General features: G+C 45.3%; 2 protein-coding genes across 2 annotated transcripts; one reads left to right on the plus strand and one right to left on the minus strand.

Annotated features, from left to right (window-relative positions):
• Window positions 1–1,412: 1,412 nt before the first annotated feature.
• On the minus strand, window positions 1,413–25,667 carry LOC144698147 (uncharacterized). Its single transcript, XM_078570090.1, has 2 exons — window positions 24,442–25,667; window positions 1,413–2,042 (listed from the first exon to the last, which is right to left on the minus strand). Exons 1-2 carry the CDS (start codon window positions 25,068–25,070, stop codon window positions 1,451–1,453), a joined length of 1,221 nt encoding a protein of 406 aa, XP_078426216.1. The 5' UTR covers window positions 25,071–25,667; the 3' UTR covers window positions 1,413–1,450.
• LOC144698122 (uncharacterized) lies at window positions 17,567–18,454 on the plus strand. Its single transcript, XM_078570060.1, has one exon. The coding sequence runs from the start codon at window positions 17,779–17,781 to the stop codon at window positions 18,451–18,453; it is 675 nt and encodes a 224-aa protein (XP_078426186.1). The 5' UTR covers window positions 17,567–17,778; the 3' UTR covers window position 18,454.
• Window positions 25,668–26,023: the final 356 nt, after the last annotated feature.

The following is a 26,023-nucleotide window of genomic DNA, read 5'->3' on the forward strand; positions in this document are numbered from 1 at the left end:
CCCTACTCTTGTATTCAATTCCCCTCACAATGAAAGATAACATTCTTTCAGTTTTGCTTGTTGCACCTGCATGCTAATATTTTGCGATTCATGCACCAGGGCACCCAGATCCTTCTGAATCTCAGAGCTCTGTAATCTCTCACCATTTGAATAGTATGCTCCTTTTTTTATTCTTCCTGCCAAAATGGACATTGTCACATTTTCCCACATTATACTCCATTTGCCAGATCTTTGCTCACTCACCTAACTTGTTTGGATCCTTTTGTAGGCTCCTTATGTCCTCTTCACAATTTATTTTCCTACCTGTGTGTCATCAGCAAATTTAACAACCGTACCATCGGTTCCTTCATCCAGATCATTTATATTAAATTGTAAAGAGTTGAGGTCCCAGCACTGATCCTTGTGGCACACCACTCATCACATCCTGCTAACCAGAAAAAGACCCATTTATGCCTACTCTCTTCTTCCTGTTAGCTAGCTAATCTTCTATTCATGTCAATATGTTAGCCCCTACACCATGAGATTTCATTTTCCGCAATAACCTTTAATGAGGCACCTTATCAAATGCCTTCTGGAAATATAGGTACAGTACATCCACCAGTTCTCCTTTATCCACGGCACCTATTACTTCTTCAAAGGGCCCAAATAAATTGGTTAAACATGATTTCCCTCTCACAAAACCTTGTTGACTCTGCCTGATTACCTTGAATTTATCTAAGTGCCCTGTTATAATGCTTCTAACATTTTCCCTATGACAGAAGTTAAGCTAACTGGCCTATAGTTTTCTACTCTCTGTCTCCCTCCCTTTTTGAATAAAGGAGTTACATTTTCTCTTTTCCTATCTGACGGAACCTTCTCCAAATCTAATGAATTTTGGAAAATTAAAACCAATGCATCAACCATCTCACTAGCCACTTCTTTTAAGACCTGAGGATCTATCAGGACAGGGGGACTTGTCAGCCCGCAGCTCCAACAATTTGCTCAATACCACTTCCCTGGTGACTGTAATTTTCTTGAGTTCCTCCCTCCCTTCCAATTCCTGATTTACAGCCATTTCTGGCAAGTTACTTGTACCCTCTATAGTGAAGACGATGCAAAATACCTCTTCAATTAATCTGCCATCTCCTTATTTTCCATTAATAACTCCCCAGATTCACTTTCTATAGGAGCAACCTTCACTTTGTTAACACTTCTCATTTTTAAATATCAATATTTACTCTTACTATCTGACTTTATATTTCTAACTAGCTTTCTCTCATATTCGAATTTTTCCCTCTTTATTAATCTTTCAGTCATCCTCTTCTTTTTTAAAATTCTGTCCCATCTTCTGAGCTGCCACCCATCTTTGCACAATTATATTTCAGCAGAAACAAACTCCAGCTGTCAGAATGAAAGAATTCAATCCTGAACAGGATTAACAGCAACAGTAACCAGATTTCAATCCCCAGAGTCACTTGTGAACTCGCTGATGTGTCAGCAGGGTGGATGACTGAGTGAATCCCTTCCCACACACAGAGCAGGTGAATGCCCTCTCCCCAGTGTGAACTCGTTGGTGTGTCAGCAGATCCTTTTCACTTTTAAAGGTCTTCTCACACTCAGAACATTTAAAAGGTCTCTGATCAGTATGAACAAGTTGATGTGTCAGAAGGTGGGATGACCGAATGAATCCTTTTCCACACACAGAACATGTGAATGGCCTCTCGCCAGTGTGAACTCGCTGATGTGTCAACAGGTCAGATGAATTGGTGTATCCCTTCCCGCACATGGAGCAGGTGAATGGCCTCTCCCCAGTGTGAATTCGCTGGTGTGTCAGTAGTTTGGAAGGCCGATTAAATCCCTTCCCACAGATAAAGCAGGTGTATGGGCTCTCCCCAGTGTGAATTCTCTGGTGATTCAGAAGCCTGGATAATCGGTTAAATCCCTCTCCACACAAGGAGCAGATGAACGGTCTCTCCCTCGTGTGAATGCGTTGGTGTGTCAGCAGGTAGGATGACTGAGTGAATCCCTTCCCGCACATAGAGCAGGTGAACGGCCTGTCTCCACTGTGAGTTTGCTGGTGCCTCTGAAAGTTTGATGAATGGCCGATTGCCTTCCCACACACGGAGCAGATGACTGAACTCTGCTCAGTGTGAATATGCTGGTGTCTCAGAAGGTTGGATGAACTAGTGAATCCCTTCCCACACACGGAGCAGGTGAACGGCCTCTCCCCAGTGTGACTGCGTTGATGAATTTCCAGCTTTGATGGGGAACCAAATCCCTTCCCACAGTCCCCGCATTTCCATGGTTTCTCCATGGTGCCAGTGTCCTCGTGGCTGTCCATGTTGGATGGTCAGACCAAACCTCGTACACAGTTTATCCCCGCTGTGAATGATTAGATGTTTTTTCAAGCTGTGCAATTGGTTAAAACATTTCTCCTTCTACATTTAAGGTTCAATGATATCCAGCACCTGATGTATTGAGTGAATCTGTCAGATTTTGACGTGATTTTTGGTTTGAGTTTCCTGTCAGCAAATCTTCCTGTTCACCTCCTTGAACTGCTGTAGTCCATGTGGTGTCGGCGCTGTTAGGAAGGGAGTTCCAGGATTTCGACCCAGCGACAATGAAGGAATGTCAATATATTCCCAAGTCTGACTTATGATGGAAAAAAGGTTATTGATAAAGCAGCTGAAGATGGTTGGGCCCAGGATACTGTCCTGAGGAATTCCTGCAGCGATGTCCTAGGATTGCGATAACAAAGAATTTTTAAAAATTAAACTGATAAATGTTAAATTGTGTTATTGGTAAAAGAGATATTCATTTAATTTTTCAGAGATGGCTGATTCCCCAGGGGTTCACTCTGACTCCCCTGACTGACTGACTCAGGATCCAGTCCTCAATCCCCCCCGATTGGTGACTGAACTCGCTGCTCCTTTGCTTCTCCGGCCTCTGAGCTCCTCTTGCTGTTGTTTCCCAGGACAGTCAATGCCCGCTCTCCAACATGACCCTGTCAGATGGAGTTCAGGGGCGCAGAGGGAGAAAAGAAAATGAGGCGGTGAATCTGAGTTGGGAGAAACAAGGAGAGAAACAGGATTCAATGGAGAAACTGAGCGGGGGGCGAGCGCAGCCTCAGGAGCAGCGAGTGCGGCTCTCAGAGGCCGAATGAGAGCGGCCGGGCCCGGCGGCCGTGCGGTGATCTCCCCGGGCTGGGGGCTGAGGGTCGGGGCTGCCCATTAAAGCGATGCTGCAGCACCTCCCCCATCCTCGCCGCCGCTTCCCGGTTTCTTCTCCCGTTTCCACCGAGTTCGACTCACAACAAAGGAGCCGCCCAGAATGCCCCGCGGCTGGCCCTGGGGAGCATGCGCACTCTCAGCGCCTGGGGAAAGGAGCGAGTTGGATAGAGCGGTTTCTGGGGCGCGGGGATTTGTGGGAGGGATGGCCACCATTAATGAGCAGCTGCAGGTAAGTGTTTTTCTGCATCCTGGCAAAAACTCAACAGAATGGAATTCTTTCTCGGTTCTCTCTGCACATATTCTGTTTAAACAACATAATATTTCCGGTATTTGCCTCAGGATTGGAGTTGGATGCCCTTGCCTGTCCCTGGCCTCCTGAGTGGACCTTTATTGTTGTATCAGTTTCAAAAGGAATGGGGATGGGGGAGAATCTTCTGTGTAGTTTTCAGCCCAGTTAAGCCTCAAAATTCCCAATGTGTGGACTGCCAGGGGAGATAGATTCCTCTGGGATGTTCGGTTGCTAAACAGACACAGCCCCTACAAAGTAAACAAGTATTCTCTTCAGAGCAATAATTTCAGTAAAGGCTTTTAATTCATTTCCATTTAGTTTTTCAAATTAATTCTTGTGGTGTGGGCTTCTGCCAGCAAGGCCAGCAAATATAGCGGATGAGTGCAACTCCAGTTACACTCGAGAAGCTTGGCAACATCCAGGACAGAGCAGCCTGCGTGATTGACACTCCACCGACCAGCTTAAATATCCACTCCCACCACCACCGTTGCAGAGTGGCAACAATGTGTATCATCTATGAGATGCACTGCAGCAACTCGCTAAGTTTTGTTCGACAGCACCTTCAAACACACGACTTTTATCACCTAGAAGGACAAGGCCTGCAGACTCATGGAACACCGCCACCTGCAATTTTCCCTATAAGCCACTCACCATCTTGACGTGGAACTATATCACCGTTCCTTCACTATCAGCTGATCAAAATCCTGGAACTCCTTTCCAGCAGCAGTGTAGTGTGCCTACACTACATAGACTGCAGCAGCTCAAGAAGGTGGCTCTCCACCACCTTCTCAAGGGCAATTAGTGATGGGCAATAAATGCTGGCCTCGCCAGCAATGCCCACATCCTGTGAAATCCAACCTGCTCCACACGAAGCTGATTGTGGGCCTTCTTATCCACAGCAGTCCTTGTGCTGAAGGTACTTTGACAATGCTGTTAGGTAAGGGATTGCAGGATTTTCGCCCAGCAATGATGTCCAAGTCAGGTTGGTGTGTGTGACTTGAAATGAACATAAAGGTTTCCACATGCACCTGCTGTTATTGTCTTTAAAGTGGGTGGAAGTCACAGTTTTAGGAGGTCATGTCTAAGTTCTTGTCGACATGTCAATGCATAAGACCCCTCTCCTTCAGTATCATTCCCACGCCACAGCCCTAAAACTTCTACCTCTCTATCTGCTTCTGCTGAGGCCACAGTCTTATTTTAGGTCAATATTGGGTGGCAGGTTCCCTACCCTGATGGACATCAATGACCTAGTTAGGTTTTACAATCCAACAGTTTTCATGGTCACTTTTTCCTCGTGTTGGTTCCACAAATGACTAAATTTATTCAGTTCAGTTTCATCACCTATCTGTGCTTTTGTGCGTTCTCCCTCACTCCCTTTGCCCTTTTTTAAATTCATTTTACAGGGTGTTAGAAGGGATGGATTGCAGATGGAAGCTCAAAACAAATATCAAGTCATAATCGGACAATATCAGCCTTTGAATGTGGAAGGAAAAAACACTGTTCACAGCGGGGATGAACCATATACATGCTTTGTGTGTGGACGAGGCATCAGCCATTCATTTGGCCTGTCGAGACACATGCAGTCACACTGAGAAGAAACCAGATAAATGTGGGGACTGGGGGGAGGTATTTAATTACTCATTTCAGCTGGAGACTCATCGACTCAGACACACTGAGTAGAGGCCATTGACCTGCTCCAAGTGTGGGAAGGGGTTCTTTAATTTCTCTGCCCTGTTGAGATACCTGTAGCTTCACAGTGACGAGCGAGTCCAAATGTTCTGGCTGCGAGAAGATCTTTATACATCCATGTGGGCTGAAAAAGCACCAACACATTCATTCCTGTTCCAGGTCGCTCAGCTGCTCTCAGTGCGGGTAGGGGTTCACGCAATTGTCCAACCTGCTAACACACCAACGAGTTCATACCGGGGAGAGGCCGCTCACCTGCTCCAATTGTGGGAAGGGATTTCCTTGTTAATCCCACCTATTGAAACACCAGCTGGTTCACACTTGGAAAAAGCCATTCACTTGCTCCGAGTTTGGGAAGGGATTCTCTGAGTCGCCCCATCTCCTGATACACCAGCAAGTTCACACCAGAGAGAGGCCATTCACCTGCGCTGTGTGCGAGAAGGGATTCATTACTTCATCTCATCTGTGAAGACACCAGCGCATTCACACTGATAAGACAACATTTCAATACCAAAAGTAAAAATGATCTGCTGACATACCAAAACTCTCACACCGAAGAAAGTCTGTTCATCTGCTTCATGTGTGGGATACGATTTGCTCAGTTATCCACTCTGCTGACTCACCAGCGAGTTCACAACTGACTGTGGAGACTGGAATCTGCTGTTAATCTCAGGCAGGATTGAACCACGTTCCTTGTGAGAATCAGGGTTTGTCTCGGATGGTAATAATCCCATCATTGGGCTTGAGTTTAATATTCTGTTTGAATGTGGAATAAATCAACTTTGGTTTAAACACATTGTTGTAGATTTTTGTCTTTCTCAATTGAGTGTTTAGCATCATCTGGCTGGAGTTCAGAAAGGACAATCTGGGGGAAATGCATAGGGCTTCAACCTGGACACAGTCCAGCAGCACGATGACCATCCACATCAAGTCCCTGTTGGTTAAAATCAAGCACAAGCGTTTATTCCCCATGTAGTTATCTGACCTTTTCATTTTGTGCTGTTTACACTGATCTCCATAGTAACTTGGATATTGTGCTTCCCTTCCCCATTTCCAATTAAATAGTATAAGATTTTATTCTCCCAATTATCCAGAACATCATATGGATCTTCCCAAATAGCCTCCTAGCCCTTTTCACAATGTTTTTTTTAACATTACTTCATCTCCCATTTAGGAGATAATGTTACGGATGGGGTTGTTCTCCCTGGAGGTGTTGAATGGGCTCACTACACGACAGCTTTTATCAGTGTTGTTTATCCAGAGTGATTAAAGCTCTCGAGCATCCCACCGGACTTTGGGTGGTAGAGGATGTGGAAATGTAGTGACATACCCATAAGATGACAGAGCTGTTGCATTACTTCTGCTGTGAAATGAGAATCAATATCACTCTATCCTTTTCAGAAAGCCCCATCTGGTAAAGATCTATTCCCATGGGATATTGGCTGTAGTGACTGCATCATTATTACATACCAAGAAATCTTGAATCCACCAAGTAAACGTATCTATAATTACCATGATATCCTAATCCCCTCCTTTTATGTGCATAATGGACCTGTATAATCAACCTGCAATGCTTCCCAGGAACATCATTCAGGTAGGATGTGTCCATCAGAACCTTAAATTTTGAAGATCTGGATTGATTTGGACACAGATGAGACACAGGTTCCGGTTATGATGGACATCCTGGTGCACCCTGGTGCATCCTCTGCCACCAATAGTAATTGTGTGACATATCGATGACTTGAAAAAGAGAAACATGTCCCCAATTTGACCCATAAATAAAATGAATCCTGTTCTGAGCCATTGAGGTGTGACTCAAGAAAAATTAGACCCATCCATGTAATAGAAAAACCTCGTCATGTCGGATGAGCGAGTCCTTACTTGCTGTGAGGGATGAGGTAACGTCTCCTATGGTGTACGGCCTCTTTGACTATAGTCACATCAGGGTCAGGATCCTGACAAATTTTAAAATCAGGTTTAACTGGAGTCTGTTATATCGGTGCCAATGATGGAGTTTTGGGTGGATCCCAAGGACATCCCAGCAGCTTTCCTAGTGAGTCAGTCTGCCTGGTTATTACCCTCTTCACTAACTCCTGCTGTTGATGTACCTTCGCCTTACAAATAGCAAATTGCCCCGGACACTGACCAGCAATATCCCAAATCATTCGGAGTTTGGAGTGGTGGGTGAGTGGTTTCCTTGCTGTTGTGTTTTTTTTTTGCCAGAGAAAGTGGTTTTCCCTGAAGGAGTTACAACCCAAGGAGGTTTCAGAATAGTTCCTGATTCAATCAGTGACGGTTTGAAGGGCTTTGATCACAATAACCTCAGATTTCTGGACTAAGTATTGTGGTGGGCATTTACTAAGGATACTACGGCTGACATGGGGAATCAAAGATGTAGTACCAGTCTAATATGGTCCCTGTTCATAAAACCAAGACTCATCCACATAAACCCCAGTGGAGTCTAACAGTGGTGTGGCTTTAATAGGTCCATTGTATATGGCCTCTTTCACCTGACAAGTATGTGGAGTTCCTTCATACTGCAACATTCCAACCAATTGGTAATTTTTTCAGTTTTATGATGTTAATATCATTGCTTTGTATCTCAATTCATTTACTCTATCACACCAAGGATATTCCCTTGCCTTGGCCTTTAACTAATAATGTCACTGCAGTATATGGGGGTGTGTAAAATTTTTGAATTTAACTCCACCAAGTACTCTGTGTGCTTAACCAACCAGTGAACAGTCAATTCTGCTTAATAAACTGGACAATTGATCTTTCCACAGTGGTGAGTGTGTCTGAGAAGTATCCAACTGGAAAACCTTTTCCATTCACCGCTTCCATCTCTACAGCAGATATACATTGTTCTGACAGTGCCAACAGGTCTGAGGAATTAATTGGATAGATCTTCCAAAGAGTCAGCACAGGCATGATGGGCCGAATGGTTTCCATCTGTGTTGTATCATTCTATAAAACTGTGAATATTCAGTATCAGGGGATAGCGAGATCAAGAGAGAGGAAGCAGCTACTGTGCGATTGCAGCCAGCCTGAATCAACACCTTCAGAGGAAGAGATAGAGTCAGAAAAGTTTTTAAAACACAGGAGAGCAGCGGTTTGAATCACTTTGAGAAATGAAACACGGCATTAACAAGAATTTATGTGATTTTTAAATCAATTTATCTCAGTTGGTAACAGAATTATTTGCTCTTCTCTGTCTGGAGTATCAATGGCGCTCTTGTTACCCAACATCCCCTGCGAATGTGAATGTGCCCTATTCCCTCTACAGGAGCCCAGTGCACAGGAGCAATATTGGACGGTGTCCAGAGCATGCGCAGTGTCACTTTGGTTAGAGCCTTGTGATTGCGGGAGACGCTTTTTGCAGCGGGTGAGAGTGGTTGAGGTGGAGGGAGGGAGGGAGGGATGGAGCCGGGAGTCGGGGTGGGGAGGAAGAGGAGGCTTCAGAAAGACCTGGTGTAGGCCGCAAGGCCTGAATAAAACTCTACGGGTCCTGCGTTTACAGCTCTGGGGCTTTTTCCCAGGAAGAGGCCCAGTTTAATGGCCACCGGGGAACGGAGCGCATGCGCGGCTGTGTTGGTGATGCAACAGAGGGGCGGGGCGGGGCTTCAGGGTCCCCGTGACCAGGAGAAAAAAAATAATTGACTCATCGATTTCATTCTCTCTGCGCACAAGAGCTGGTGACAGGCCCGAGTTAATTGCCACCATCTTTAGAGGGTCAAGGTGCTGCAGGGCGTTTGCGCGGCCACCCTAAGAACATCAGAAATAGGAGTGGGCCACTGAGCCTGCTCTGCCATCAATAAGAACATGGCTAATCTTATTGTGACCTTAACTCCACTTTGCTGCCAGCCCCCGATAACTCCCTTGTAGATGAAAAATCTATCTAACTCAACTTTGAATATATGCAATGAGCCAGCCTCCATTGCTCTCTGGGGAAGAAAATTCCAAAGATTAGCAACACTCTGAGAGAAGAGGTTCCTCCTCATCTCAGCCTGAGAGGAGAGACCCCTTATTTTTAAACTGGCCCATTAATTCTAGAATCCTCTTTGAGTGGAAACGTCCTCCCTGATCTATCCTGTCAAGACCCCTGAATCTTACAGGTTTAAATAAGGTCACCTCTCATTCTTCTAATCCCCAATGAGGATAAATTCAAACTGCTTAACGTTTGCATTGAAAATAAACTCCCTAATCCCATGAATCAGCCGAGTGAACCTTCTCTGAACTGCTTCCAATGCACATATGTCCCATAAGACGTAGGAGCAGAAGTAGGCCATTCAATGAGATCATGACTGATCTGACAATCCTCAACTCCACTTTCCTGCCTTTTCCCCATAACCCTTGATTCCCTTACTGATTAAAAATCTAAGCCTTCAATATATTTAGCGATCCAGCATCTACAGCCCTCCGTGATAAAGAGTTCCACAGATTGACTACTCTCTTAGAGAAGAAATTCCTCCTCATCTCTGTTTTAAATGGGCGACCCCTTACTCTGAGATTATGCCATCTGGTCCTGGACTCGCCTACAAGGGGAGAGCAACTCAGCATGTCAAACCCCCGAAGAATCTTGTATGTTTCAATTAGGTCACTTCTCATTCTTCCAAAATCCAATGATTACAGACCCAACTTACTCAACCTCTCCATATAAGAAAATCCCTCCATACCTGGATCAACCTCGTGAACATTCTGTGGACTGCCTCCAATGCCACTATATCTTTCCTGAGATAAGGGGACCAAAATTGTTCACAATATTCTAGGTGTTGTTTAACTAGTGCTTAAGTAATCCTGGGACAGGCAGCAGGTGGAGAGAATGTTGTGAATTTCTATCCTGGACTGACGGTGATGGATTTTGGAAATCTCTTTAACAGGGGGTTAGAATGAGAGGATTTACACACAGCAAACTGAAACCAAGAGAAATATTTGTCTCTTCTAAACTTATATCCTGAACTGACATTTATTGCTTTTGTCATCTCTGTTACAGGGAGTTAGAAGATTTGAAAATTATGAGATTTTTCTCTAACTCCAGTGTTTCTGCTGTCTTTTCAACTGCAGGCTCCGGCAGATTAAAATTTTGAAAACAGTGAAATTGTTTCAGAAGTGAGTATTATTGAACATTCATCTACCATTTAGAGTTTTTAGTGCTGTGCTCTGGTTCCATGGCTCTGGGGCTGGTGTGGCTCCTTTACTGTGGTTCTGAATCCATGTCTATCCGTTACTCTGTTTCACTCTGCCTTCCCTGACCACCTCTATGCCATTGTCTAACTTCCTCTGCCTCTAATATTGGATGTATTTTAACCATGTTTGGTATATTACTGTTATTTCTTCCAAATGTGTCTAAATGAGGTTTCCACCGTTACTCATCCCCTGGCTATCCAATACTGATTTACCAGCTTTATCTTCCAATGGTCAGGAATTGCTTTTCCTGCACTAAAGATCGTTTCTTTTCTGCTCATGAGCTCATATTGACCATCAAATTCTGCTCCATTTTTATTCCCTGGAATTGATTCTCCACATCCTGAAATGTTAACTCTCTTCCTCTCTCCACAGTTACTGTCTGACCTGCTGAGTATTTCCAGCACTTGCTCTTTTTATATCAGATTTCCAACAACTGCAGTATTTTGCTTTTTTTTGTTACAGGTGTTTATCTCTGAACTGAATCGAGAAACAGAGATGGACCAATTAAAAACTGATTTGCATCAGGGTGGGTGTTGGTTGTAGAGGTTGGTCCCTGGCCCCCAGTGTAGGTATTTTTTATGCAGTCATAGAATGATTATAATACAGACAGAGGCCATTTAGCTCATCATTCCCATGCTGGCGCTCTCAAGGACAAATCAGCTAGTCCCACCCTCCTCCCCTTTCCTCGTAGCCCAGCAATTTTCTCTTTCTAGGTGCTTATTCAATTCCCTTTGAAAGCCTTTGTTGTATCAGTTTGAGCTGGAGTGGAGACGGAGGAGAAGCTGCTGGGTTTAACCCCGAGGACTTTGGAACCCAGTTGGGCCCAGCAATTTCCGATGTGAAATTGTCGAGGGAGGTAGATACTAGGTGAGACCAGGTTAATAAACAGACACTGTCCAGGCAATGTAACTGTTTTAGGAACAAGGATTTCTTTTGATGCTTTTGATCTATTTGACATATGCATGTTTTTAAAATTTATTCTTGGGATTTGGGCATCACTAACAAGACCAGCAGTGTTTATTACCTATTCCCAGTTACCTGTGGAGAAGATGATGTTTGACTTTCCTGAACCGCTGCAGTCCATGTGGTGAAGCTGCTCCTACAATGCAGTTAGATAAGGAGTTACAGGATTTTCATACAGCAATGATGAAGGAATGGTGATATAGGTCCAAGTCAACAACAATTTGTTGTATTTATAAAGCACCTTTAACATAGCTCCAGCAACTCCAGAGGTGCGGTGAGAGTGACTGCCCTTGATATCAAGGCAGCAACTGATTGACTGCGGCATCAAGGAGCTCTAGCAAAATTGAAGTCAGTGTGAATCAGGGGGAAAACTCTCCACTGGTTGGACTCATACCTAGCACAAAGGAAGATGGTTGTGGTTGTTGGAGGTCAGTTATCTCAACTCCAGGGCATCACTCCAGGAGTTCCTCAGGGTAGTGTCCTCAGCCCAACCATCTTCAGCTGCTTCTTCAATGACCTTCCTTCCAACATAAGGTGAGAAGTGGGGATGTTCGCTGATGATTGCACAATGTTCAGCACCATTCGTGACTCCTCAGATACTGAAGCAGTCCATGTCCAAATGCTGCAGACCTGGACAATATTCAGGCTTGGGCTGAAAAGTGGCAAGAAACACTCGCACCATGCAAGTGCCAGGCAATGACCCTCTCCAATAATATAGAATCTCTCCATTAGCCCTTGACATTCAATGGCATTACCATTGCGGAAACCCCCACCATTTAAATCCTGGGGGTTACTATTGACCAGAAACTGAACTGGATTAGCCTTATCAATACTGTGGCTACAAGAGCAGGTCAGAGGTTAGGAATCATGCGAGGAGTAACTCACTTCCTGACTCCCCAAAGCTTGTCCACCATCTACAAGGTACAAGTCAAGATTGTGATGGAATACTCCCTATTTTCCTGGATGAGTGCAGCTCCAACAACACTCAAGAAGCTTGATGCCATCCAGGACAAAGCAGCCCGCTTGATGACACCCATCTACAAACACTCACTCCCTCCACTACTGATGCACAGTGACAGCAGTGTGTTCTATCTACAAGATTCACTGCAGGAACTCACCAAGACTCTTAGCATCTTCCAAACCCACGACCGCTACCATCTAAAAAGACAAGTACAGCAAATGCATGGAAATACCACCACCTGGAAGTTCCCCTTCAAGCCACTCAGCATTCTGACTTGAAAATGTATCACTGTTCCTTTACTGTCACCGGGTCAAAATCCTGGCACTCCCTCCCTAACAGCACTGTGGGTGTACCTACATCGCATGGACAGTAGCACTTTAAGAAGGCAGTTCTCTCTCTCTCTCGCTCTTTCTCTCTCTCCCTCTTGGTCATGGTCACTTTTCTGGTGCCTTTGTGTTTTTGTGGGTTCTCTCTCACTGCCTGTTTTCTGGTTTAAATCAATTTGACAGGTTTTTAGAAGGAGAGGATTTGCAGCCGTGAAACTGAAACCAAACATCACATCAGAATCTGACAGAGTTACCCAATTTACCGTAACATGAATATCATTAGATTTTGAACATGGAAGGAAAAAGCACCGTTCACAATGAGGAGAAACCGTATACGTGTTCTGTGTGTGGACGAGGCTTCAGCCGGACATCTGGCCTCTCGAAACACAAATGCAATCACAACGGGGTGAAGCCATGGAAATGTGGGGATTGTGGGAAGGGATTTACCCATTCATCTATCTTGCTGAATCACCAGAGAGTTCACACTGGGGAGAGACCATTCATCTGCTTTGACTGTGGGAAGAGATTCACTCAGTCATCCCACCTGCTGAGACACCAGCGAGTTCACACTGAAGAAAGACCGTTCACCTGCTCTGAGTGTGGGGCAGGATTTACTCGGTCATCCAGCTTGCTGATACACCAGCGAGTTCACACTGGAGAAAGACCATTCACTTGCTCCATATGTGGGAAGGGATTCACTCAGTCCGGCATTTACATAAACTCACTCACACTGGGGAGAGACCATTCACCTGCTCAGAGTGTGGAGATGGCTTCACTCGGTCACCCGACTTGCTGATACACCAACGAATTCACACTGATGAGAGACCTTTTCAATGCCCAGACTGTGGGAAGTGCTTTAAAAGTTCTGGGGAACTGATATCCCATCAACATGTTCACACCGATGAAAGACCGTTCAGGTGCTCTCACTGTGGGTCTGGGTTCAAGACATCATCTAACCTCACTATACACCAGCTAATTCACACTGGGGAGAGACTGTTCACCTGCTCGGACTGTGGGAAGAGATTCACTCGGTCATCCAACCTGCTTAAACACCAGCGAGTTCATAAGTAACTCCCGTGATTCGATTTTGCTGTTAACCACACCCAGGACTGAACCATGTTCATTGAGATCTGTTTTTTTCTTCTTCATCTTCGTCCCATTTTACTTGGGGTCACCACAATGCTGCTTGATCACCTTTTCCATCTCCTCCTGTCACTCACACATTCCTCTTCCAATCCCACTGCATTTCTGTCTCTGGCCACCACATCTTTCCATCTGGCCCTTAGACATTCCTCTTTTCCTTCTTCCTGACAGTCCCATGTCCATCACTCACCTCACCACATTTCCTCCCTCTCTCCACAATGGATGACCAGACCATTTCAATCTCTTCTCAGCTACTTTCTTCGATGTTTCCACAATCTTCACTGACCCCCTGATATACTGGTTCCTGATCTTGCCCTTTCTTGTCACTCCACACATCCATCTCAGCATCTGTATCTCATTGTATCCAGTCATTGTTCCTCTCTTCTTGATACTGCCCAAGTTTCTGCTCTGTACAACAAGGCCGGTCTCACAACTGTCCTGTAGATTCTTCCTTTTCAATTTCAGTGACACTTTTCGATCACATCACATTGCACTGCACTTCTTCCAATTACTCCAACCAAAGCTAATCTGTTTCTTAATTTTCATACTTCCATCTTCTGCCATCGCTGGCCCCAGGTACTTGAAGCTACTCACATTCTCCAAGTATTCACCCCTAATCTCTTCACCTTCACTCTGATTCTCTTCCATAGGCTCAAACCGACAGTCCATGAATTGGGTCTTTGGTTCACTAGTGAAGGAAGGATTTTCTTCCTTTTAGGGAACGAAATCGGCCATCCTCATCCAGTCTGGCCTACACGTGACTCCAGACCCACAGCAATGTAGTCGACTCTTAACTGCCCCCAGCAATGACCTAACAAGTCAGTCAGTTCAAGGGCAGTTAGGGATGGGCAACAAATGCTGGTCTTATCAGTGACTCCGCATTTCATGAAAGAATTAAAAAAAAACTAATCTTCATACCTGTGCTTTTCTCCAGTTCCCCAGATACTCAGTCATGTTCTCATCATAGCTCAGTGTCATCTGTAAATTTCACTCCCTCTCACAGTTACAACATGCGAATCAGGAAGAGGAAGGGATTCCGTGTCGATCCTTGGTGCAATCCAACTTTGATTTTGAAAAACTCACTCTCTCCCACACAGCTTCTTACTCTTGTCTGGAACTCCTTGGTCATGTCCTGTAATAGTCATACATACTTCTCAGGGACTTCATGAATTCTAACACATCTCCAGACTTCTTCCCTGGGCACCTGGTCATAAGCCTTCTCCAGATCAATGAATACAATCTTCGTGTTGCATTGACCTCTCCAATATTTCCCCCTCACTTGTCTCAAAATGAAAATAGCATTGGGATCTGTTTCTGCAAATGTTAATAAAACCTAGTCCAGTAATAGGTGTTAATATTCTAGGTAAAAGTAAAATAAATCAGCTTTATGTTAAACACACAGTGTGACGAGTCACTTTAATATCTCTAACACAAGTTAGTTCCTTTTGAAAGGCTTTCCCTCTCCACTGTCTCCTCCACACTCACCTCAAACAGAAAGTGTGAGGAGCTCACAGATTTCCTTGTCTCTAAGGTTGAGACAATCTGACCAGCTGCCTCTGCTGCTTCCCTCCTTTCCACTTGACCATCGGGCCCAACTTCCTCTAAAGATCTGCCCGGCTCTAGCTCTGAACTCATCTTTCTTTAGTTTCTCTCCGATCCCCCCTTATCCTCTCAAGAACTCATCTTGTCCATGAGACCCACCTTCTGCTCTATTGACCCTATTCCCACTAAACTGCTGTCCACAGAAAAGTTTTGAACGAGCATTCCTTTATGGAGGGTGGAAGATGGGACACCAGCCACGAGAGCATTGGAATAGTCGAATCTGGAGGCAACAAAGGCATGGATGAGGATTTCAGCAGGAAATGGGCTTCAGCAGGATGGGGACAACCGATATTACAGAGGGGGAAGGAGGTGATCTTAGTGATGGAGAAGACACGTTGTCAGTAGCTTAGCCCTCAGCTCAGGCTCAAATAGGAAACTAAGGTTGCTATTAGTCTGCTTCAACCTCAGACTGTGGTAAGGGAGGGGGCTGGAGTCGGTGATGAGGAACAGAGTTTATGGTAGGGGTGGGGGCTTTTGTGGGCTCAAGTATTAAATCACCTCCTGTATGGACTCGAGCATTAATTAATCGCTATCCCTTGTAATAACATTACAGAAACAGGTCCAGTCTCGATGTGGTGATAAAATTTTTTTCACTAATTGGACTTTAACTGACACTGTTACGATCCATAGTTTTCCATGTGCCAGAATGTGCCCCATCAATGACTACAGGAGCCCAGTGCGATTACTCAGGTTGTTCTCTGAGCATGTGCAGTGCAAGTGGTGGATGTGCAACATGGTGATCAGGAGCAAATAGGAGATCACATTGAATTACGGAGAATATGGAGTCCAGAAACAGTGCATTCTGTTCGACTAATCTGCTGGTGTTTATATTTCAAAAAAGACACATTCCATTCCATCTACCCCATCTGAGCTTTTCAGCTTGTATTTCTTTACAGAGGTACCAGCAGTGAAACAAAAGCAAAACACTGTGGATACTGGAGATCGGAAATTTAAAAAAAAAGTGATGGAAACTCAGCAGGTTGTTTCCACGAGTTTGTACCAGCACTGATCTTTGTGAATTTCAACCTTCGACATTTTTCCAATATGAAATTTCATTTGGAGGTGGGGGAGAATTGCACAGATTGCATCAGGGAGGAAGGTCCAGACATTTGGGTATCTACACACTTTAAGTACATATTTTGTGTGTTGCGCCCCGGGTCCCGAACTCGATTGGGAAGCCGATATATTGAAATATGTACTGCCAATTGAATGGCGGATTATCTACCCAGAACGCCCCGCGCTGCGGAAAGTCCCCTATCAATGACTATAGGAGTCCAGTGCGCAGGTGCAGTGTGGGTGTGCGCTCTGAGCATGCTCAGTGTCAGTCATGGTGACAGAGTGAGGAGGAGCGGACGGTTCGGGAGGCGGGAGGAGATTGTGAGCACAGGGTAGGAATGGAAACCGCGGCTGGACTGGGAACTGGATCAACTTCTGGGGTAGGCCCCAGGCCCCGTGTTTACCCCGCGGTGACAGGCCCGGGGGGAGGGAGCGATGGAGCCGGCGGCTGGACGGGGAGGATTTGGAAACACTTTGTGGATCCGCAAACCCTGAGGAATAATTGTCAGCTCCTGGTTTGCAGCTGCGGGGCTTCTCCCTCCCGGGAACAGGCCCAGGTTAACGGCCGCCATCCTGGGTCAGCGAGTGGAGGATGGTTCACATCAGAGGATGGGGGAGGGGGGGACAATAAATAAGTGGTTACACTTTGGGCTCAAATCAATGAGGATCTGATCTGTGGGAAGGAAGGAAACCCTGGGAGGTGGGCGGGGAGGATTCAGAAACACCCGCTGGAGGCCCCAAACCCCCAATAAGACTCATTGATTTTATTGTCAGTCTGCAGACAGGAGCTGGAGAACTGAACCCAGGCAGAGGAGAGGGAGGGAGAAAACTGGGAGTGGAGGAAAGAGGTGGTGGAGATGGTGAGATGGGTTTGGATTTCAGCCCAGAGAGGAGGGAGTGTGTGTGGGACGGGGATTTAGAGCTTTGGGGGAACAAGAGAGGAAAAAATGTATTTTTTAGAAACGAGAATTGCCTGTTCCCAATTTCTCCCCTGTACTGACAGTGATAGCATTTGTAATCTCTTTTTACAGATATTAGGAAGGAGGATCTACAGAAGCTCAAACGAAACTTTATGTCAAGATCTGGTTAAGTCATTTGATTCATTATCCTTTGAATGTGGAAGGAGAAATGATTCTCTGTTCTGTCTGAGAGAATTGATTTCAAACAGCAGGAAAATCACCAAGAGACACAAACCGAGAGACTATGTTCCAGTGAACTGACAGAGCTTTAACCAGTTACACAGTCTTAGAAAAACACCACACCATTCATAGCAGGAAGAAACTGTATACATGTTCTGTGTGTGGATCAGGCTTCAACTGATCATCCAACCTGGAGAGACACAAGGACACCAGCACAATGGAGAAACCATGGAAATGTGAGGACTGTGGGAAGGAATTCAATTATCCATCCCTGCTGGAAAACCATCGACGTGGTCACACTGGGGAGAAGCCATTCATCTGTTCCGTGTGTGGGAAGGGATTTACTCAGACAACCAACCTCATGTCACACCAGCGAGCTCACACTGAGGAGAGGCCGTTCAGCTGCACTTCCTGTGGAAAGAGGTTCAGGTCTTCATCCAGCCTGATTGCACACCAGCAAGTTCACACTGGGGAGTGGCCGTTCACCTGCTCCATGTGTGGGAAGGGATTCACAAAGTCATCCAACCTGGTGACTCACCAGCGAATTCACTCTGAGGAGAAGCCATTCAGCTGCACTTCCTGTGGGAAGAGTTTCAGGCAGTCAGGCCATCTCATTGTACACCAGCGAGTTCACACTGGGGAGAAGCCATTCAGCTGCACTGACTGTGGAAAGCATTTTAGACAGTCGAACGATCTCATTTCACACCAGCGAGTTCACACTGGGGAGAAACCGTTTACCTGTTTAGTGTGTGGGAAGGGATTTACCACATCCTCCAACCTGCTGATACACCAAAACACTCACACTGGAGAGAAGCCTTTCACTTGCTCCCTGTGTGGAAAGGGATTTGCTCAGTCACGAGACCTGCTGAGACATCAGCAAGTTCACAAGTGACTGCAGGGGCTGGATTCTGTTGTTACTTTTGCTGTTAATCACATCAAGGATTGCTCGTCTGACAATATTTGATTTGTTTCTGCTAATGTTAACAATCCCTGTAACTGGATGGAGTTTAACAGACTGGATTTGCCACTGATTTTTGGGGCTGCAGTGTCCCTTTTTAAAAGCACCATCTGTGATCTCTCCCCTTAATACAAGAGCTCTCTACAGGAACCTTTTAGAAAATATAAAATGAACTTTTACTTCATCCTAAATTGACCTTTGCAAATCTACATTTGGTGTCTGTAAGGTGATAGTCTCATAGACGTCGACAGCACAGAAGGAGGCCATTTGGCGCATCGTGTCCACGCAAGTCAACAAAGATCTGACTGCACTAATCCCTTTTTTCCAGCACTTGGCCCATAGCAACACAACACAACATAAGTGAATATCTAAATACTTCTCAAATATTACGAGAGTTTCTGACTCAACCATCCTTTTAGGCAGAGAGTTCCAGACTCCCAACACCCTCGGTGAAAAAAATTCTCCTCAACTCCCGTCTTAGGTTCTATCTCCAATTAACATCTTCAATTAAAAAAGGGTGATTAATCCTTACTGACTTGCACATTTTTCATAGAGGCAGCTTCATTATGAAATCAAATTGAACAAATTAGTTTCATCATGAAACAAAATAGTGAAACATTTTACAGGCACATCAATAAAAGTTTTATCAATCAGCATTGATATTGGTGAAGCTTTGAAATCACTGATATCAATCATTTACCAGACCGATTCCTGGGATGGCAGGATTGTCATATAATGAGAGATTGGGTCGACTTGGCCTGTATTCACTGGAGTTTGGAAGAATGAGAGGGGACCTCATTGAAACATATAAAACTCTGGACAGACTGGATGCAGGGATAATGTTTCCTCTGACTGGGAGGTCGAGAACAAGGGGTCACAATCTCAGGATAAGGGGTCGGTTATTTAGGACTGAGATGAGGACAAACTTCTTTACTCAGAGGTTGGTGAACCTGTGGAATTCTCTACCACAGAAGCTTGTGGAGGTCAAGTCGCTGAATATATTTAAGGCATTAAGGGGTGTGGGGAGAGAGCAGGTGTATGGTGTTGAGATAGAGGATCAGCCATGGTCATATTGAATGGCAGAGCAGATTTGAAGGGTAGAATGATCTACTCCTTCTATTTGCTATGTTTCTATTTCTGATACAGCAGCAGCAACATTTGGTAAAGGTGGAACCCACAACAAAGACTGGTTTGAGACCTACTCAGCAGAGATGACATCTGTCATTGAAGCAAAAAGCAAAGCCTACCTGATACACAACATAAACCCAACAGCTTGAACGCAGCGTAACTTAAAATTATCCAAGACAGTTGTGCAAAAGACAGGGAGATACTGTGCAAATAAACACTGCAACAGCCGACACCAAGAAATCCAAACTGACTGTGACAAAGGAAATGTATGTGCTGTGTATGATCGGATCAAGAGGGCGCTTGGTCCAACCCATTTGAAATTGGCAGATGATGTACTCATTGACAGAAGTAAACAGATGTCCCGCTGGGTTGAACATTACTGTGAGCTGTACTCCCGTGAGACAGACATCTCCCAGTCTCTGTTTGACTCACTTCTGCAGCTTCCTGTCATGGTTGAGTTGGACCAGAAACCTCCTTCATTTGAGCTGGAAAAGTCCATTGATTGCATAGCAAGCAGAAAGGCTCCCAGCAAGGAAGTAATTCCAGGTGAACTGTTCAAGCACAGGAATTCCCATCTCCTGTCACACCTTCATGACCTCCTCCTCTGGAAGGTCATCAGCATTCCCTCATTTTGAGGATAATGCCTACTCAGGGTCACGAGTTTCTGCCATGGGTCATCATGTGACTGAACAGGCTGATGCTTAACCCACAGATTGTTGGGCACACGGGGCGGATGTTCTACGAGGTAGTGAGATCCAGAGTGCAGGATTGCTTCCTTTTTTTCTCCCTTTCTGCCACTGCTCTGCCTCTTCATTAAGCTGTTGGGACTCAGAGCGTGAGGCAGCTGGATGGATAAGTTGTTGCCATTCTGAACAATTGGTAACAAACTCCTCCCAGTCACGAAGGCCAAAGTCACTGTGCTTCAAGGAGACATTCAGAGTGTCTTTGAAGCATTTTCTTTGTACTCCCCTAGAATGTCAGGCATTTGAGAGTTGAGATAAGAGAACTGTCATCACCAATCACAGACAGTCTCTGACCAGCCTCCATTTCTCTTCCATTTACAGATGCTCCCTCACCGGTCTCCATCTCTGCTCCACCTACAGATGCTCCCTGACCAGTCTCCATTTCTCTTTCATTTATAGATGATCCCTGACCAGTCTCCATTTCTCCTCCATTCATAGACGCTCCCTGACCAGTCTTCTCCATTTACAGACACTCCCTGACCAGTCTCCATTTCTCCTACATTTACAGACACTCCCTGACCAGTCTCCATTTCTCCTCCATTCATAGACGCTCCCTGACCAGTCTTCTCCATTTACAGACACTCCCTGACCACTCTCCATTTCTCCTACATTTACAGACGCTCCCTGACCAGTCTCCATTTCTCCTACATTTACTGACACTCTCTGCCTCTCCTGGATTTTGGGACTGCCTCTGCTCTCAGGTTTTTGTTGTGATCCGGCTCGGAGGGAAGCGGTGGAGGCTGTTATTGGAGGTTTATATTGTTGTTTGCTGTTATCTCACTGTCAATGCACATCGTAACTGGAACTCTGCACTCAACACCCTTCCCCTGGCTTCCTGTCCTCACAAACATCACTCTGCCACATATCCGCCAACTGATTAAAACCCACAAACTGGTTGAAACCATTCATGCTGCACCTCACTAACCGCTCCATGATGACCAGTTCAACCTATCTACTGCCCGCAGTCCATCTCACTGCCCCATATGGAGCACCCTTCCTGAGCAAGATCTACCAGCAGACATCCTTTGGATCAAGCAATGGAACCACAAAGTCACTGACAAGTTCCTCGTGACAATCCCCATCTGCTGAATGGTTTGAACTGCCACGATGATAGTGGTCCTTGCTGAACCGGCTCAGGACAGGGGAGGGCCCTGATGCAGCCAAACTCCACCACTGGGACCACAGCACAAACCCCTTATCCACTTGAGGAAAAGTACAAACAATGCTGCACGTGACCAAGGAGAGTTCCTCTGACAGACTAAGTGGCAGACTTTCTGTCCTGCTGTACATTCTGGGAACAGACACACACCATTGAAGCAGTGAATCTCCTATTGAAACTTTGGTTTTCTCTGGCAGCACGGAGATTTGAGGGGCAAAAGCTGTTTCAGAACAGTGGAAGGAGGGTAACAAAAAACTGCAGCACAAGAGTCTGGGGTCCACTCGGTCAAAAACAATCACAACGCAGGGGTGTGGAGTTTAGGGCAACAAGAGCTGGTGGCTGAGGTTTCAATCCCATGGAGACCAGGGTTGAGTACCACTGGTACAAGGGGTTCAGTACCAAGGAGACAGGGATTTAGTCCCACTGGTACAAAGGGTTCAGTCCCAAGGAGACAGGGATTTAGTCCCACTGGAACGAAGTCCCACTTTTCCCTGAAGTAAAAGCAGATACCACTGGATGTCAGCATTTTCTGTTTGTTTCTGAATTCAGATTTTCAGCATCTGCAATATTTTACTTATGTGCCACCATGCCCTTTTTTTATTCATTTACGGGATGTGGGCATCACTGGCTCGGCCACCATTTATTGCCCATCCCTCATTACCCTTGAGGTGGTGGCAGTGAGCTACCTTCTTGAACCACTGCAGTCCCTGCGTGTAGGTACACCCAGTGCTGTTAGGGAGGGAGTTCCAGGATTTTGACCCAGCGACAGTGAAGGAACGGTGATATATTTCCAAATCAAGATGGTGAGTGGCTTGGAGGAGAACTTCCAGTTGGTGGTGTTCCCATGTATCTGCTGCCCTTGTCCTTCTAAATAGTAGCAGTTGTGGGTTTGGAAGGTGCTGTCTAAGGAGCCTTGGCAAGTTTCTGCAGTGCATCATGGAGATGGTACACACTGTGGCCACTGTTCGTCAGTGGTGGAGGAAGTGAATGTTTGTGGATGGGGTGCCAATCAAGCAGGCTGCTTTGACCTGGACGGTGTCAAGCTTCTTGAGTGCTGTTGGAGCTGCACTCACTCAGACAAGCAGAGAGCATTCCATCACACTCCTGACTTGTGTCTTGCAGATGGTGGACAACTTTGGGGAGTCAGGAGGTGAGCTAATCGCCCCAGGATCTCTAACCTCTGACTGCTCTTGTAGCCACAGTATTTATATGGCTCGTCCAGTTCAGTTTCTGGTCAATGGTAGCCTCCAGGATGTTGATAGTGGAGGATTCAGTGAAGGTAATGTCATTGAATGTCAAGGGGCAATGGTTAGACTCTCTCTTGTTGGAGATGGTCATTGCCCTGCACTTGTGAGGCACGAATGTTACTTGCCACTTGTCAGCCAAAGCCTGCATATTGCCCAGGTCTTGTTGCATTTGGACAGTGACTGCTTCAGTGTTGTTGTTTAATACATTTGTTTGGATCTGGAGGAGAGGTAATCAAAGACCAGACAGATTTAAATCCTCTTTTCCTTTTTTAATGTTTGTACAATTTATAATCCATAATCCAGTATGACTCTCACATCCACAGCTTGTATTTATGTAGCATCTTTAACATTGTGAAACATCCCAAAGTATTTCACAGGAGAATTATCAATCACCATTTGACAATAAGCCATGTAATGATTAACAGGGCAGATGAAACCAAAAACTTCATCAAAGAGGTAGGATTTAAGGAGTATCTTAAAGGAGGAAAGTGAGGTGGAGATGTTTATGGAAGGAATTCCAGAGCTAACTGACTGTCCTGCAGTGGAAACATTTTCTTCCTATCTACCTGTCGAAACCTCTCAGCATTTTGAACACCACCATTAAATTTCTCCATAACCTCCTTGCTCTCAGGAGGGAAATCCCAACTTCTCCAGTCCCTTCACAGAACTGAAATCCCTCATCCTTGGTATAATTCTGTTGAATCTCTCCTGCACCCTCTCTGAGATAGTGACGTCCTTTCTAAACTGAGGTGCCCAGATTGGTCATGAAATCCAGCTGAGGTCTCACCAGTGGTTTAATAAAAGTTTACTATAGCTTCCTTGCTTTTGTACTCTGAGCCTATTTCAATGAAGACAGGATCCTTTGTGCTTTATGAAAGCCTTATCAAATAGCCCTGCTACCTCCAAATATTTCTCTATATACAAAGTGTTCTTGTTCCTGCATTCTGTTTAAAATTGTACCATTTAGTTTATACTGCCTCTCCTCATTCTTCCTTCCAAAATGTATCATTGACTGTGGATCCCGTTGGGATGTTCTGAGGATATGAAAGGTGCGAAATGAACACAGGAACTTTCTTTCTGTTTTACAGCTGATTAAAAGTTGTCGATTTTGCTCCAAAGATTAAATTGAAATTGATATTCAAAGTTACCTATTTTGCTGCAGAAACAACTGGGAGTCAGAGAATTAAGAGGAAAGATCCCAGACAGATGTTCTTCAAGGTACACTGCAGGCCCAGCAGCTCAATCAGCTCCGCACTCAACTCAGAAGACCTTAACAACTACCCAGAGGGGAGTTCTCCTGGTGCAGTGGGACCAACATTCGTGTTTTAACTAACACCACTAAAAAACAAAAATCTGGATTAATTGGTCATTTGTCTCATTACTATTTGTGGGATCTTGCTGTGCACAAACTGGCTGTTGTGAAAGAACAAAAAGAGCATTTCAAAAGGAACTAACTTGTCTTCGTGCTTTTAAAAAGACACAACACACTGTTTAATACAAAGCTGATTTGACACTTATCCAGAATTTGAACAATTGTAACTAGACTGCAGTTTATCAAAATCATCAGAAACAGATCCCAACTCTCAGAATGAACATGGTTCTGTCCTGGATGTGGTTAACAGCAGAGTCAAACCCTTGCAGTCACTTGTGAACTCGCTGGTGCATCAGCAGAGTGGAAGAACGAGTGAATCCCTTCCCACACACAGAGCAGGTGAAAGGCTTCTCCCCAGTGTGAACTTGCTGGTGCCTCCACAGATTGCATGAACGAGCAAAGCTCTTCCCACATTTTGAGCAGGTAAATGGTCTCTCCCCAGTGTGAACTCGCTGATGTACAGTGAGGTCAGATGATTGCCTGAACCCAGTCCCACAGTGAGAGCACCTGAACGGTTTCTCGTCAGAGTGAACTGGTTGATGGTGCGCCAGGTCTCCAGAACTTTTATAACATTTCCCACAGTCTGAGCATTTAAAAGGCCTCTCCCCGGTGTGAACTCGCCGGTGTATCAGCAGATTGGATGAATTAATGAATCCCTTCCCACACACAGAGCAAGTGAACGGCCTCTCCCCAGTGTGAACTCGCTGATGTATCAACAGGCTGGACGATCGCCTGAAGCTCTTCCCACAGTGAGAGCAGCTGAATGGTGAGTAGCCAGTGTGAATGCGCTGGTGCTCCCTCAGTCCATATGGACATTTAAAGCTCCTATCACAGTCAGAGCAATTAAACTGTCTCTTATCATTGTGAACTTGCTGGTGTCTCAGCAGCCCAGATAAAAACATACATCTCTTCCCACACAGGGAACAGGTGAATGGCCTTTCCCCAGTGTGAACTCGCTGGTGTGTCACCAGGGTGGATGAATGAACAAATGCCTTCCCACACTCAGTACAGGTGAAAGGCTTCTCCCCCGTATGACTGCGTCGATGACCTTTCAGCTCAGAGGCATAATTGAATCCTTTCCCACAATCCCCACATTTCCATGGTTTCTCCCCAGTGTGACTCCGCCTGTGTTTTGACAGGCCACATGATCGACTGAAACCTCGTCCACACACAAAACGTGTACGGTTTATCCCCACTGTGAACAGTGCTAGTTCCTTCCATGTTCAAAGGCCGATGATATTCAAATCCAGAGGAATTGAGCAGCTCTGTCAGATCCCGATGTGATGTTAGGTTTGGGTTTCCCATCTGTACATTCTCTCCTTTTAATATTTGGTAAAACAAATAGAAAAAAGGAAAAAGAGAGTGTGAGAGAGAACACAAAAACAAAAAGACAGGTTGTGAAATTGAGCAGAATTCATGGGGCCAGCATTAGAAAAGAGACCATGAAAGCTGCCGGATTATTGTAAAGACCCAACTGTATACTGTTGTCCTCCAGCGAAGGGAACCTGCTATCAGGTTTGGATCTACAGAACAGGGAGAGAATTGGGAGGTGGCAGCAGTGGAGGTTTTCTACATCTGCACCTCTACCAGACGTTTGACAGAACCTGTCACCTCCACCATCTACAAAGACAAGGGCAGCAGGTGCATACATATACCATCATCCTTTTCAAGTCACACACCATTCTGAGTCAGGCATATATCCCTGTTCCTTCATCGTCACTGGGTGAAAATCTAGTAACTCCTTACTAAGAAGAATTGTGACAGGACCTTCACCACACTGACTGCAGTCGTTCAACAAGAAGGCCCACCGTCACATTTTCAATGGGAAACTGGGAATTGACAATATGTGCTGGTC

Source organism: Cetorhinus maximus, chromosome 23 (genome assembly GCF_964194155.1).
Source record: "Cetorhinus maximus chromosome 23, sCetMax3.hap1.1, whole genome shotgun sequence".
Taxonomy (NCBI): Eukaryota; Metazoa; Chordata; class Chondrichthyes; order Lamniformes; family Cetorhinidae; genus Cetorhinus; species Cetorhinus maximus.